Source organism: Vicia villosa, linkage group LG2, assembly GCF_029867415.1.
Source record: "Vicia villosa cultivar HV-30 ecotype Madison, WI linkage group LG2, Vvil1.0, whole genome shotgun sequence".
Lineage (NCBI taxonomy): Eukaryota > Viridiplantae > Streptophyta > Magnoliopsida > Fabales > Fabaceae > Vicia > Vicia villosa.
The window spans coordinates 103,995,499-104,010,735 of record NC_081181.1 but is presented as its reverse complement, the minus strand read 5'-3'; the positions used below and the strand labels follow the sequence as shown (position 1 = coordinate 104,010,735).

Genomic DNA, 15,237 nt, shown 5'->3' with positions numbered 1-15,237 from the left:
TGGGAAAGACGTGGTCTTAGAAATTAGAGTCCCTACAGGCTAGGGACCACGTAGGGATACCTGCAAAATTGAAACGCATAGATATTCGAAGTATATAAATTGCAAACATATAATGAGCACAAGAGCACAAAAGTCCTAGGTTCATAGGTTCGACGTAGCGGCTTTAGGGAGCCTACCATTTCCATTGGTATGTCCTAGACACGGGTCTCATGGGGTCGTTCGTAGCTTCCGAGACTTTTTGTCTCTTCGGATTTTAGAACAACTCATTTTATCCATGAGGATCTAATTTTTCGGGTAGGTTCTCGGAGAGATCAGCTAAATATCAAGTCCTGCCCTTAACAAAGTCAAGCCTCGTTTTGGACATTTCCGAATATTCAACCCACTCCGAGTGGAGTTATCAATGAGACTCGTAGGCGATTCAAGTCCCCCCTGATCTCAAGGATAACTCCCACACTTAGGTTTTACAACAATTTTATATATCCCAAAAATGTAAAAAACAACAATTATATATAAGCAATTTAAGCAATGTTTATTTAAATTATAGTAAAAACAAATAAATAAAATTACTGTAAATAGATGTAGATAAATAAACAAATGAATTTAAATTTGAATATTTAAAAACAAACTAACCTCGAAGTCCAGCCGTTTATAATTTAAAAATATAGTAAAAACAACAATTAAATAAAAATTTAAATTACTGTAATTTAAGGCTGTAAATAAATAAATAAAATTAAATTTAAATATTTAAAGAACTAACCTCAAATCCGGCTGCTTATAACTCAAACAATGTAGTAATAACAAATATTTAAATAAACAAATGTTTATTTAAATTGAGGTAAAATAGATGCATTTATAAATAAATAAATAGAATAAAAAATTAAATATTTATAAAAAAAATAAATGAACCCTAAAAATGGCAAATTAGCCAAACCCTAAAAAGAATTCTCCAAAACCTAAAGATTCTGCCAAAAACCTAAACCCTGCTAAAACCTATAGGAGCATGGTAATTCACCATTATAGTGTCCCCAGCAGAGTCGCCAGCTGTAGCAACCTGCCCTAAAATTTAACCATTAGAGTCGCCACCTATTCTGAAGGGCGAATAGGAAACCCTACGCAGTTTAGAGATCGGGGTAAGATACTATATTCAGGTCGAGGGAAGGTGTTAGGCACCCTCAAACCTTTCCTAAGGTTTGCATTATAATGATCAAGGTTTATGGCAAAAAATAAAGAAAGGCTACAGACAGTCAAAAGGGTTAAAGGCAAGATTATTAATATTAAAGGTTTATGATTAAGGAAACATAATCGGGACAAAATGAGATTTATGGGGGAGGGAACTCGCCTTGTTGCCAAGTGCCTACGTACCTCCTTATGGAGGATCAGAGTCTACGTAGTTCGAGGAAGGGTTGTACGCCTTAAAATTCGAATTTGATTTGATATGGTTGGAAGTTACTTCAAAGGCTATTGGAATAGCCTATGATAATTTGTAGTTTGGTACTGGGAATTTGAAAAGGTTTTTGGGAAGTGTTTTAGGATTTGGGCGTACAACCCTGATTTTAATTTGTACTATTAGTTGCGATAATCAATAGGTTTGATTACCATGGCTAACAGATTGAAGGGAGGATTGCTAACCATTATAATCGATAGATCCGATTATCACGAATAGCAAATGAATGTGTTTTGAATAATTAATTTGATCGTTACCTCTCATAATCGATAGATTCGATTACAAATAATAACGAATTTGATAGAGGGGAATTGCTAATCATCGTAACGAATAGCTTTGGTTAAAACCATTTCGCCAAAATAAATATTATTTTAATTTGTGCTTAATTGATAATTGAATGATTATTACCCACCGCGATCAATTGATTCAATCGAAGCGAGTAGTAAATTAAAATCTAACACTTTGGCCAATGGCCAGTGGGATTGGGCAAACCCTAATGCTTATAATCTTAATAGGGTTTTTTTGTGATTATAATAATTAAAACTAATTAAATCAATTAAATTGAACAATCGATATAATCGAATAATCGGAGAAATCCTAAATCTAATTTAATCCTAATTTTATATCCTAATCCTTATTGAACTATTAAATTAATTTAATCTAATTAATTAATATGGTATTTAAATACTAAATAATTAAATAAGAGAACCTGGGAATAATCCTGTGCGGTGGGCTATTGGGTGTCCATGGTACTTTGTGATTCTGATGGTCAGATCTGGATCATAGGGGATCCGACGGAAGCAAAGTGAGGGTGTACGATGATCCCCATGGGGGGCGCAGCACAGGATTTGGGAATTGATCTTAACAAACAAATTGAGAAAATAGCAAGAAAATACGTATGACCTGGGGGTCGAACCCAGGTCTCTTAGGTTCCAAGTACACGCTTCAACCGTCTCTGCTGAATGTCCAAGCTGTAAGACTAGCGCAATGAAAGTAATAAATATGTAAAAACAAACCTGAATCCATTGAATAGTCAAACCCAGACAGTGGTGGGCCCCTTTTGCTTCATGCGCAGCCAATAGGAATGGAGAAGCATGCGTGGACCTTTTGACCAGCAAATCAGAGACGGAGAGAGACTGTACCATTTATGACGGACCAATGGAAACCCTTGGTGGCGCCACGCATGCAGTGGACTGACCCTGCAACTTCAAGACCGCCGCAGGTGGCGGCTTCACCTTCTTCTCCGATGAGGAGACCTTGGAAGTCCTGCGGATGCAACGGCGGGGTTAGTTTTGACTAAAAAGCTCTGTATCGACTGGTTTGACCGTGACAACTCCTTGAGGTCCTTTAATGGCGTATCGTGATTTACGTCTCGAAACTTGCATGTTGCACGTTGCATCCGGCCCAAATACCACCCTGGTCATGAATAAACACACACAACACGTTAACAATGCATGGAAATCGGAAAACGAATCCAAGAATCTTACCAAAACCAGAGTATTTGAAGTGAGTGATTCGGGGACGTTTCAGGCTGATTTAAAAGCGTGGAATCGTCCCTTTCAACCTCCAGAAGATGAGTGCAAGCTTTAAATTCCCTGAGAGCAGCTATACACCAAGAAAACTCATGCCCTAGCTTGGAGAGATTTTTGAATGTGGAAACCCTAGCCTCTCCACTCCAATCTTCGTCCCCCTTTCCATTAGGGTATATTATCTATGTTTATATGAATCTATTAGGGTAAGAATCTTGCTTGGCAATTAGGTTGAATGGAGAGAAAAATTTGGAAATATTTGATTGAAAATCTTGATATTTTTGGTTCAAATCACTCTTATCTCTTTCCAATTCCTTTTGCACGACATTTGCCCCCCATATGAAGTATTTGGGTGATTGGACTTGATTCCAAAATCCAATCTTTGATTTAAAACTAATTTTTCATATTTATAATAATTTATTCATATTTAAATGAATTAAAAATTCAAATAAATAAAGCAAATATTATAAAAATGAAATAATTAATTAAAAGATAATTACAAGGCCCATGGTCATGTTTGGAATCCATATTTTAGGCCCATTGGTTTGAAAGGTCAAGTTTATTCACTTTTGTACTTCATGCATTTCCTTAATTTTACCCAACTTGCAACTACCATAACTCCTTCAATTTTTATGATATGGAAGTGTTATAGGACTCTTTGGAAAGCTTAAAGAGTCCTCTAAATGATGCCTTTAGTTTCATCTAAATTGGAGTTTCCATGCTCAAGTTATGAGCTTTGACTCAAAAGGTGTCTTTTGTTGACTTTTTTCCTAAAGAAACCCTAATTTGAGCCTTTTTGCACTTGTTCATTTCTGAGTTTCTTTTGATTGGTCATGATCAACCTTTGATCAAATGATGGATATAACCTCACATACTTGATGTTTGACCAAAAATCTTGAAGTTTGACTGTATTTTGACTATAGTTGACTTTTAAGTCAACATAGTCGATTATTGATCATCTGAGCGTTTGAATTGGAAATCCTTGGGATTGAAGTTTGATAATTGACATGGAGATACTCTGAGACATATGAGATACTTTGAAGTTTATTTGAGGCCTCAAAGATTCAAACTCTTTTGATAAACTGCCAACCCTAATCTTGATACCCCTCGATTAGGAGACTGTTGCTTGAGAAGAAACCTTGAGCCTTGAGTTATTGGAGATGAAGTGAGGAACCTTTGATTGAATATAGGAGGGAAAATTTTGGGGTATGACAGCTATAACTGTGTAATTGTCTTAAGCCGTCTGATATTCTGATTGCAAATTCATATCATTTATATATGTTTTTGTCATCATCAAAAAGGGGGAGATCGTTAGAACAAGATTTGTTCTGATCAATATTCTTAGTTTTGATGATAACAATGTATATGAATTTTGTATGAGATAATGTGGTACTCTAATTCTATGCAATTTCCATTTCAGGAAATATATAAAGAGTATGCACAAAATCAGCGCAAGAAGCACAGACTCAGAAGGTTCAAGTATGCAACATCAGAACATGCTCTCGCAAGACATCAGAAGATGGTCAAGCAGAATCAGAACATGGTCTATTGAAGCATCAGAAGAACTTGAGATCACAAGCAGAAGCACTGAAGTTCTCATGGTATCACGCTAGAAGCACTTCAAGGTCAGAAGACAAGAAGATGCTCTGCACCAAGCTGTTTGACTCCGATGATATTCAAACGTTGTTTACACAAACATCAGATCAGAAGCAAGTACAAGATGGCAGGCTACGCTGACTGACAAAAGGAACGTTAGAAGCTATTAAAGGCAACGTCAGTAGACACAGCAAAAGCAAGGCTCGAGGTAGTTGACAAAAGAGTGGAACATTAAATGCAATGCTGTACGGAACACACAACATATTAAATGCTCCCAACGGTCATCTTCTCAAACGCCTATAAATAGAAGTTCTGATGAGAAGCTGATTACAACACTTTGCGCAAACATACAGAAACGCTGTCAAATTCTAAAAGCTCTCAAACTTCATCTTCAACCTCACTTCATTACTGTTGTAATATCTTAGTGAGGTTAAGCTTAAACTTAAGAGAAAAATCACAGTTGTGATAATAGCTTATTAAGAAGCATTGTAACTCTTATAAGAATTTGTTTACATTCATTTGTAAGAACTAGAGGAGATCAAGTTGTGATCAAATTCTCTAGAAAGTCTTAGAGGGTATCTAAGCATTGTGTTCCTAGAGTGATCAGGTTGTGATCAGAATACTCTAGAAGACTTAGAGGTTATCTAAGTGAAAAACCATTGTAATATTGTGTGATTAGTGGATTAAATCCTCAGGTGAGGTAAATCACTCCAAGGGGGTGGACTGGAGTAGTTTAGTTAACAACGAACCAGGATAAAAATCATTGTACAATTTTTTTTATCTTAAGTGTTTTAAAACTACACTTATTCAACCCCCCCCTTTCTAAGTGTTTTTCTCTCCTTCAGTCTATTCAAAAGCATTACTGTATGAGGTTGCGGTAACGTTTTCGTCATCCTCCCTCAAAAGGTTTACAGCTTAGCATGAGTTGAATATCACAAAACATATGCAAGGTAAAGACACAATTTAAGATGAGTGATAGCGAAATAATTTATTCAAGACAAACATATGCAATGCACTGATGATGATTATTAAAACAGATAATGTCTATCATAAGTCGAATGTTTAAACAAAAACGATAGAAATTACAAATGAAAGTGAATCTAATGAGCCAATAGTCCATCCTTCTAGACATTAATCAGCTTTGTCATGATTAGGCATGGGAGCGGTGATCACCATAGAGGTCTTAGGAGGATTGAACTCAATTTCACCAGCATCGATCATGTCTTGGATCTTGATCTTTAATGCCCAGCATTTATTGGTATCGTGCCCGGGACTATTGGAATGGTAGGCACATCGCACATTTGGATTGTGTTTAGCAGAGTAGGTGTTGATGTGTTGAGGAGGATCCCTCACAGTAATCATTCCTGCCTTCAAAAGATGTTGCAATGTCTGATCTAGTGACATGTTAATTTAGGTGAATTGACGCTTAGGTGTATCTGGCTTGCGTCGTTGTTGTGGAACTGGTGTAGAGATTCAGAGTATCCAGGGTTCGAGCTTCCGGAATGTATGTCTGATTGGAATGTTTCAGAAGTCTGGGGGTCAAGCTTCCAGAATGTTCATCTGATTGGAACTTTCAGAATATCCTGGGTTCGAGCTTTTGGAATGTATATCTGATTGGAATGTTTTAGAAGTCTGGGAGTCAAGCTTCCAGAATGTTCATCTGATAGAGATTGATTTGTTTATGGTATTTATCTGACTAGTTGGTCAACCTGAAAGGCAAAGTTAGTTCTATGTGATGCTGTGAATGCAAATGCAATCTTTTCAAGGATCTTTAGGAATTTAGTTAGCAACATTAGAAAATGATTAGGTCGCGTCTTTGTCTGAAGAATTCTGACTTTTGTTTTTTAACGTCCTTCTTTGAGAATCAAGCTTACCATATCGAGTGGGTCATCGCCTCCGATTCGGGATACCTGTTTTTTTTTTTGAATTTGAAGGCTTACGGCTAGAGAAAAATAAATCCCCTTGCCCCTTGATAAGTATTGAGTTTCTGAATTGGAAGTAGACAAATGGCCAGAGGAAAATAAATCCTCTTGTCCCTTGATAGGAATTCAGTCCTTGATAAGAGCACCTAAAATTGTGCGTCCTAAATTCCTAAGATCCTTGAAAGGGTTAGTTAACATGTGATGTTATGATGTTATGATGTCATGATGTTATGCGAATGCAGTGCATCAGGCAAAGTGTGAGATAGTAAGGCCAAACAAGTCCTATAACAAAACCTGCAAGGAAATCAAGGGGTTAGCAACACACACAAGCAAGTCACACAAGTGTCCTTAGGTGTAAAGGCTTGCATGGAGTCTGACCAGGTAACTACCCTTCCCCATTAGGTACTTTTATGGATAAGATAAATCAGCAACAGGTTCTACAAAGTTACCCAGAATTGTCAGTCCTTCTAAAGCACCCTCGGACATGATCCATTCGCGTCATGCAATAATACTTTAAGAAAGAACCTATCTGAGTTGTAGTATCGGGTAGTGACTAGGACCTCAACATTTTTCAAGAGTAGCCCCCCCCACTACGTCCTAAAGGCCAAGATGGGTTAAAGGGTAACTAAAGGTCCTTAAGCTCTGGCGCACCCAAAGGTACATACATAGACCTCCCTCATTTGAGAAAGGTGTGTATATATCTATGGAGTCCTAACTTAAGTGTGAACTTCATATTAACTCATCCCCCACATATGTAAAAGAGGTTGCCATGACTATGCCACTCCTATCTTAAGTGTACTCGAATCCGGGTATAGGATTCGTCCTTCATTTAATTCCCAAGCAACCTTTAAAATAAAGAAAACAATTGAAAACATTTAAGTGATCCTAAACTTTAAGGTAACCCGTCTTTTATTTGAAAGCATCCCCAGCAGAGTCGCCAGTTCTGTAACACGTTGAACTGACTTTAAAGAAATGTTGCGGATAGCAAGAGTCGCCGCCGACTTTTATTTTATCCAATTGGAAAGGCAAAAAGAACAGGAAAGACCTTTGAAAGATTTTGAGTTCGGGGGGGTAGGTTATACAAAGGGAAGGTTTAAAGCATCCTTTGCATCCATGGTTATCCATGGGCTCTTAATTGCTTAGCTCACTTGTTTGTTTGAATTGTTTGAAAAAGTGTCCTGTGTGTATAGTAAAAAGATTTGAATAAGGACTTTAGCATGTAAATAAGCGTAGCCTTTTGAAAATCGTTTTGAAAAGGAGGTTTGAAAAGCATTTTGAGTTTTGAATTGAATGTGAGCAAGCATTTAAGAGCACCTACCCTAAGATTGTCTTTCTTGTTTTTTAAGTCTTTCGGGCGAAAGGGTCTATCCATACCATGAGAGGGCAGGACGTCTTTCAATTGGATGTTAAAGGGTCATCGAGAGTTTGTTCGCCGTAAGGTTGTCCCTTGCCATAGAGAGGGCAGGTAGTCTAAGGGAAGGATAGAATAGTCATTAATCTTTTTAGGCATCATGCGAGGATACCTTAGAAATTGAGACAATCATCATGTTTCCGAGGCAACATCGAGGGACTAAATATCATATGATGATTTTCATTCTTTTAAAGGCAACCTTGCTTTAGATATCCCCAGAATCGAGGGACTTTGACTATTTTCACAAATTTAAGGCAACAAGCAACAGTAATAAGGCAACAAGAAGGGTTACCCTAAAGGTGTGTGGGTGCACAATCGCGTGATTTAATTCAGATAATTTATCTTGTAAAATTAGTGATTCTATGTTCATTCAAGGCTTTCACTCCCTAAGATTACTAACCACGCAGTTTAAAATTGCAGAAATTAAAGGCAGAAAAATATAAAGTCCTACGCTATTACAATAAACACCTGTGGGCAGAAGAAATAAAGGCAGAAAATAAACCTAATTACTATTACAATAAAACCCTCGAAGGGTAACAGCAATAAAAGACAGAAAAAATAGAGGAAGAATTGGGCGCGAAAATAAAACCTTACAAATTAATACCAGCCACAAGGGCAAACACAAGGCAGATAAAATAAAGCAAAATTAAAATAAAAATTAAAGGCATGCGACAGTCAATGAAGTATGAGGTGAGAAGAGAATCGTGATGAAGAAATTCAATGTTCGATTACAAAACCTAAAACCTAAAGGTAAAAACCTAACAGGGTTATAACCCTAAGGGTATAGTTTAGACAACTCTTACATTATTGAGACAAATCTACCTAAAGGTTTTCCTTAGTTATTTATGGTTTATTGATTAAGGCTGAACCTGATTAAAAACCTAAAATTAACTTAAAATTAATAAACCTAAAATTAATTAAAACTAATTAAATATAAATAATTAATCTAAATTAAATTACTAACTTAAAACTAAATTAAATTATTAGTCTAAAAACTAAATTAAATTATTATTCTAAAAAACTAAATTAAATTATAAGTCTAAAAAACTAAATTAAATTATTCTAATTATTCTAATTATTCTAATTCTGAAATTAAAAAAACTAAAAAGGTTTAATTAAAAAAAGAAAATAAAAAAAAATAAACAAACATAATAAAATAGAACAAGAAAACCTGGGGGTATAATTGAGTGTGGTGCGATCCTGGGAGGTCCATGGTGGAGCATCATTTAGGAGGCGTCTGATCACGTATCCAGGAGATCTGACGGTTGAGAGGTGAGAGTCTTCCATACGTTCATGTTGTGCGTGCGTACTAGATTAGCGATCAAAAGAATGCAAAAAACATTGTCTCAACCTGGACTCGAACCCAGGTGCTGATGGTTATAGGTGATTCAACTTTTCCATTCACGCTGAACTTCATTAGTCGTTAGTAATATACACCACATATAATTAATATTAAAACAACCACTAAATGGAAAATTCAAAGATCAAGTTAGAGTGGGACCCTATGATTACGCCTGGGCCAATGGAAATTGGAGAGAGCAAGTGCTGGCTTTGACTGGCTAGTTGGATTTTGCCAACGCGCCATGCATGCTTCTCTCATTTGAATGAACCAATCACGACACGCACCAGTGCCTCGCCATGGTTAAATTTTTCAGCGCCGCTGGTCTTCGCCGGAGCCAGAGCTCCGTTCAACTTCTCTGACTAGCCTCAAAACTGAAACCTGCAAAAAACACGTCATTCAAAGAACACTAAAAGCCAGATCGACTAAATCGATCATGGCGAACACGATGGTGATGTCCTTAGGCTCGGAAAGTGCCGGATACATGGAGTTCGAAGCTCCTTAGTTCTTAAGCCCTATTAATGGTATCACACTATTTGGCCATGATACACTCCAAACGACGGTTCATACCTATTCTATGGGACCTCAGAAACTCATCAATGGCATTAGTTTCTATCAAAACAAGCTCAGGAGTAAAATTCGATTAACAGAAAGAATGAAACAAGTGAGTTCATGTATAGAATGATTCAACGTGTTGTACCTATGATTATGGGTCTGTACTTATTCAGTCTTACCTCAGGAACATGATAGAGTGCTTGAACACGTTTGAGAAAGGTTGCAAGATGAAAATCAATGGTGCGGCTTTGAATGAAATTTTTGAATCGTAAACCCTAACGCTATGGCCTCTGCCCCTCCTCCTTTTTCGTCTGCATGCTTTTTTGCTCTTATATGGGAGTCAAATTAGGTTAAGAGTAAGCTTGAATACTATGTGTAATTGGGCTTGGACATTTGATTTTATAACTCTCATCAAATCTTTCCAACTTTGGTCAATCTCTTGCCAATCATCTCCAATCATGTTTCAATCATATATTTGATGATTCTAGCAGTATTTTGAGAATCAAATGTGATCCCATGCGCACTTATGTTTTTATTTACTATTTTATTTAAATGATTTTAAATTTAAATAATTAAACACAAAATAAAAATAAATAAATAGCATTGCTTGATGTTAAGGGCAATTATAGGTCATTAGGAACATGTTAGAAACCTAAAAATTAGGTTACATTGCTCAAAGGTTCAAGAATCATCAACTTGCTATTTTTTACCTTTTTGTCAATTTTGCCTAGCTTGCACACTTCATTATCTTGCTCCTTCTTGATCAGATGAATGCATTATTGATTAATTTTGAAAGCTTGAGATGTCCTCTACCAATTTGTAGTTTTAAGTTTTTCCATTTGAAACTTCTATCTTTATGTAAGATGTTTTGACATAAATGTCTTTTGGTCGACTTCCAAAAGGACCTATAATGTGCTGACCTATATCTCTCAAATGAAGCAATTTTGAGATTGGCCTTAGAGAGACAAAGTTGTAGAGAATTGAATTTCCTTCAAGATGAGCTTTGAGTGGAAAATTTCTGATGAACCATGTGAAAGTTATGACCAGTCAAAGTTCTGTTGACTTTCTTTAAAACCCTAATTTAGAAACTTGTCCTTTTGTTGATTTCTGAGCTTTCTTTGATGAATCAGAGCTTGCAACTTGGCATAAGGATTATTTGATTCATATGAGAGGCTATGGGATCCATTTGAGGTCTTAGAACTTGATTTTACTTTGAGAAGATCAAAACCCTAGTTTGAGGGTTACTGTTTTAGGAGAGTGTACATTCAGTCAAATATTGAGCTTTTGATATTCAAATGAGCTTGAATATGAAAATGTGATGGGAAAATTTTGGGGTATGACAAACACGTTTTTTTGTAGTTCATGATCTTTTGTATTTTCATCTTTTGTACTATGGATATGTATTAGTACCTATCGAAACTCTTGTATTTTGGCCATACCAGTTTGGGATTTTGAAGTTTGTACTAATGTTATTATCCATTTCGTTGCTTATTGTATGATTTTCGTTACCATTATAATGCCATATACGTATATCCTAGGCAATGTATGTGTGGGGTGTTACAGTTGGTATCAGAGCAGGTCGATTCTCGGCTTTGCCACGAAACATCATAAGTCATCATAATTCTGCCTCATATGTGTATTGCCGACATGATTCCTTATGTCTTACTTATGGCATTAAGCCTAGTCAACTTGATTCCGTGTGTAGGACAAACAGGAAGATGGCTGAACAATGCAGTGGTCCCAAAAGGCCCAAGACAAGGAATGCGGAGCCTGAGCGTGAAATTGAGAATGCAGGCGTACCTTTAATGCAGATAGTGCAACAAATGCAACAACAGAACCAGATGATGATGTAGATGAAGCAAGGCATGCAAGGATAACAACCAACCACTCCTGCTTCTACTCCTACTCCTCAGGCTGCAGTAGGCCTGATTTTCGTGCCTTCTTTCGGATGGATCTTCCAGAGTTCTTTGGTGGCTTAGATCCTGTGATTGCTCATGACTGGCTGTATGGTATGGAGATGATATTTCAGGCTATCTAGTGTACAGAGGAAGGGAATGTGATCTTTGCTGCTCAAAAGTTGAAGGGGCCGGTAGGTAGATTGTGGAATACAGAATCTACGTATTTCACTAACCGAGAAATCCCAGAGGATTGGCAACATTTCAAGACGGCTTTCTTGGAAAAGTGTTACCCCAACAGTATACGTGCTTTGAAGGAGCGTGAGTTTCAATCTTTCAAACAAGGAAACATGTCGGTGTCCGAGTATGCTGAGAAATTTGAAGACATGGCTGCCTATTCCTGACAAGCTGCTTATGCACCAGATGAGTTATGGAAGATTAACCAGTTTCTTATGGGGCTGAATGTGGATATTATGCACAGTGTATCTTAAAGGGAATTTACCACTTATGTTGAGTGCTTGAGGATATGTTATGTTGCTGAAAACACATTGAAGAGGGTTCAGGAAGAAAGAGAGTAGAACAAGTCGCTTCGTAGGGAACAAGGGAGGTCGGAACAGCACTTGAAACCCCGTACTTCTCTAGTGGTGAAGGGACAGGTTTATGGTGGTAACTCAACTCAACCTCCTTGGGGTGGCAAGTGTAAAAGGAAGCATCCTAGGAATTGCAAGCAAGATTTTGGAAAATGTTTCAGGTGTAACCAGCCAGGGCATTATGCGAGGGATTGCATTTCCCCGGATTCCTCTGAGAAGACTAAATGTCGTGTCTACACCATTGTTAGTGCTCTGTTCTGTATTATTGTCTTATTGGCATCCATGCTTGGCTAAAACATAATAGCAGCTGAATGTAATATAATGTACTCTTGCGAATATTAAAAGAACAAAACAGGTACTAAAACAAGATGTTACAAGGAATGTCATGACATTAACCATGACATCGCGCCTGCAGAACTGAGGAAGGAAGATTCAGTTTTGGTTTTAAAAGATACAGAATATTCTATGTGGATATTATGTAATCCTATGTGGCGCAGTCTTAAAGGTCAAAGAATCAAGTCAGAATATTGAAGAATCAAATCTAAGATTGAAGTTTACGCAGTTACTAATTTAGGAGATAAATTAGGTAACTTATGATCAAAAGGCCTTGTTTGTAGCAGAAGAAATCTGCTGATTTGTAACAGCAAGGAGTGCTGCGATTTTAAGCCCAAATCCATGCTAGGATCAGGTTATATATAGGAATCTTTGTAGCCTTGTAAATCTAACGATCATAATGTAGTCATTAGGGTTTGTTGTGTAAGTGAACCACCCAGGTTGTGGGATGGTCACCGATTTGTGCCTCGAAGCCTGTAGGTAAGAGGTTTATTTTATTCACTCAGAAGCTGTGAAGCAATGAGTGAAGATTGTGTTCTTGGAACTACTCCATTATGTATATTTAAATTGTTGGTGGTTAAGCCGTCGATGCAGTGGCTGAGTTGTTGACTGCTAGACATCATTGCTATGATTGGGAGTGGAATGGAGATATTCCATATCTAGGGAGAACCTAGGTAGAGGGGTCATTGGGTGGTGATTAAGTGAGGAGTTGTAAACTAGGAGTTTAGCTCTGAATTGATACTGCTAATAGTGGACTTCATCCCTGGCTTGGTATGCCCCCAGAGTAGGTTGATTGAACCGAACTGGGTGAACAATTCTGATGTGTTCTTTATTTTCTGCAAAGTTTATTTGTAAGTTCAGTTTGGATATCATATCATCGTGCCTGACATCAGTGTGTGATTTAATGACTGTGCTAACACAGAATCTCTGTGATTCCAACACTTCCAGACTTCTGGATGTTAGAAGTAATAAATAATTGAGGGATCTGTATGTACTGCCTCAGCTAAACTGATGACAGACCAGATGTCACGACATCGTATATGACATCTGGGTTCTGTCTTGCCAGAATTTCAACCTTGGATGCTAGGAAGGCCCAAGGAAACTCCAACCTTGTTGTTGGTATGTTCTATGTCAATAATCAACCCTTGTTTGTGTTAGTAGATTGTGGAGCAACATATTCGTTTATTTCTAACCATTGTGTGCGGAGACATGGTTTTGAAGTAAGTCCTCTTCCTAATCCTATGGTTATTTATTCGGCTACTGACGATGTAGTAGAGGCTCGAGAAGTTTGCAAGGAGTGTTATGTTACTTTCAATGATCGTAGATTCTTGATTGACCTCATTTGTCTACCGCTTAAGAAGATTGATGTAGTTTTGAGTATGGAGTGGTTGTCAGCTAACTCGGTGTACATCGGTTGCAAGGAGAAGGCTATCTTTATTCCTGCTGGGGAGACTGCTCCAATTGAGGCCATTGAACATCTTCTTGAAGGTACGGTTAACATGATCAATTACCTTTTTGCTCAAGAGAAGTCTTTTCTTTGGTTTTTTACGCCGTACTCCAAAGACAAGAAGAGTGTATTAGAAATTCCGGTAGTGTGTGATTTTCCTGATGTCTTTTCGGAGGATGTCACTTCTCTTCCACCGGAAAGGGAGGTTGAATTCTCCATCGAACTTGTTCCGGGTACCCCTCCAGTTTCAATCGCCTCGTATCGGATGTCTCCTGCAGAATTAAGGGAATTGAAGAGTCAACTAGAAGAGTTGTTGGCAAAACACTTCATTCGTCCCAATGTTTCTCCATGGGGAGCCCCAGTTTTGTTAGTAAATAAGAAGGACGGTAGTATGCGATTGTGTATCGACTATCGCTAGCTAAACAAGGTAACCATAAAGAACTAGTATCCTTTACCACTAATATATGACCTCCTGGATCAATTGAAAGGAGTATGCGTTTTCTCAAAGATTGATCTCAGGTCTGGATATCATCAGATTCGAGTCAAGAATTTAGACATGGCGAAAACTTCTTTTAGGACGAGATACGGTCATTACGAGTTTTTGGTTATGCCATTCGGAGTGACCAATGCTCCTACTGTCTTTATGGATTACATGAACCGAGTGTTTCAACCATACTTGGACTAGTTCGTGGTGATCTTTATAGATAACATCTTAATTTACTCCTGGACCATCGAAGAACACATGGAATATTTAAGGATTGTATTGTCGGTTCTTCGAGAGAAGCAATTGTTCGCGAAGTTTAGTAAGTGTGAATTCTGGATGTCTGAAGTCATGTTTCTTGGACATGTCATATATGGTAGTGGCGTAGCTGTAGATCCATCCAAGGTAGAAGCAGTGATAAATTGGGAACGACCCAAGAATGTGGCCGAGGTCCGTAGTTTCCTAGGCTTGGAAGGTTACTATCGGAGGTTCATTATGGGCTTTTCCAAATTGACATTACCTCTGACTAGGCTTACCAGGAAGGAAGTTTCATTCGAATAGAATTTAGAATGTGAGAAGAGTTTTCGGAAGCTTAAGGAGAAGTTAACTACTGCTCCGGTGTTGGTGATTCTAGATCCAAACCGATCTTACGAAGTGTTATGCGATGCTTCTAAGAAAGGTTTAGGTGGAGTGTT

General features: G+C 37.6%; 1 protein-coding gene across 1 annotated transcript; it reads left to right on the top strand.

Moving 5' to 3' along the window:
• Positions 1–13,654: 13,654 nt before the first annotated feature.
• On the top strand, positions 13,655–14,479 carry LOC131649719 (uncharacterized). Its single transcript, XM_058919477.1, has one exon. The coding sequence runs from the start codon at positions 13,655–13,657 to the stop codon at positions 14,477–14,479; it is 825 nt and encodes a 274-aa protein (XP_058775460.1).
• The last annotated feature ends 758 nt before the right edge of the window (positions 14,480–15,237 follow it).

Coding starts and splice junctions, on each gene's coding strand:
- LOC131649719 (XM_058919477.1), top strand. CDS start 13,655: ATGACATCTGGGTTCTGTCTTGCCAGAATTTCAACCTTGGATGCTAGG.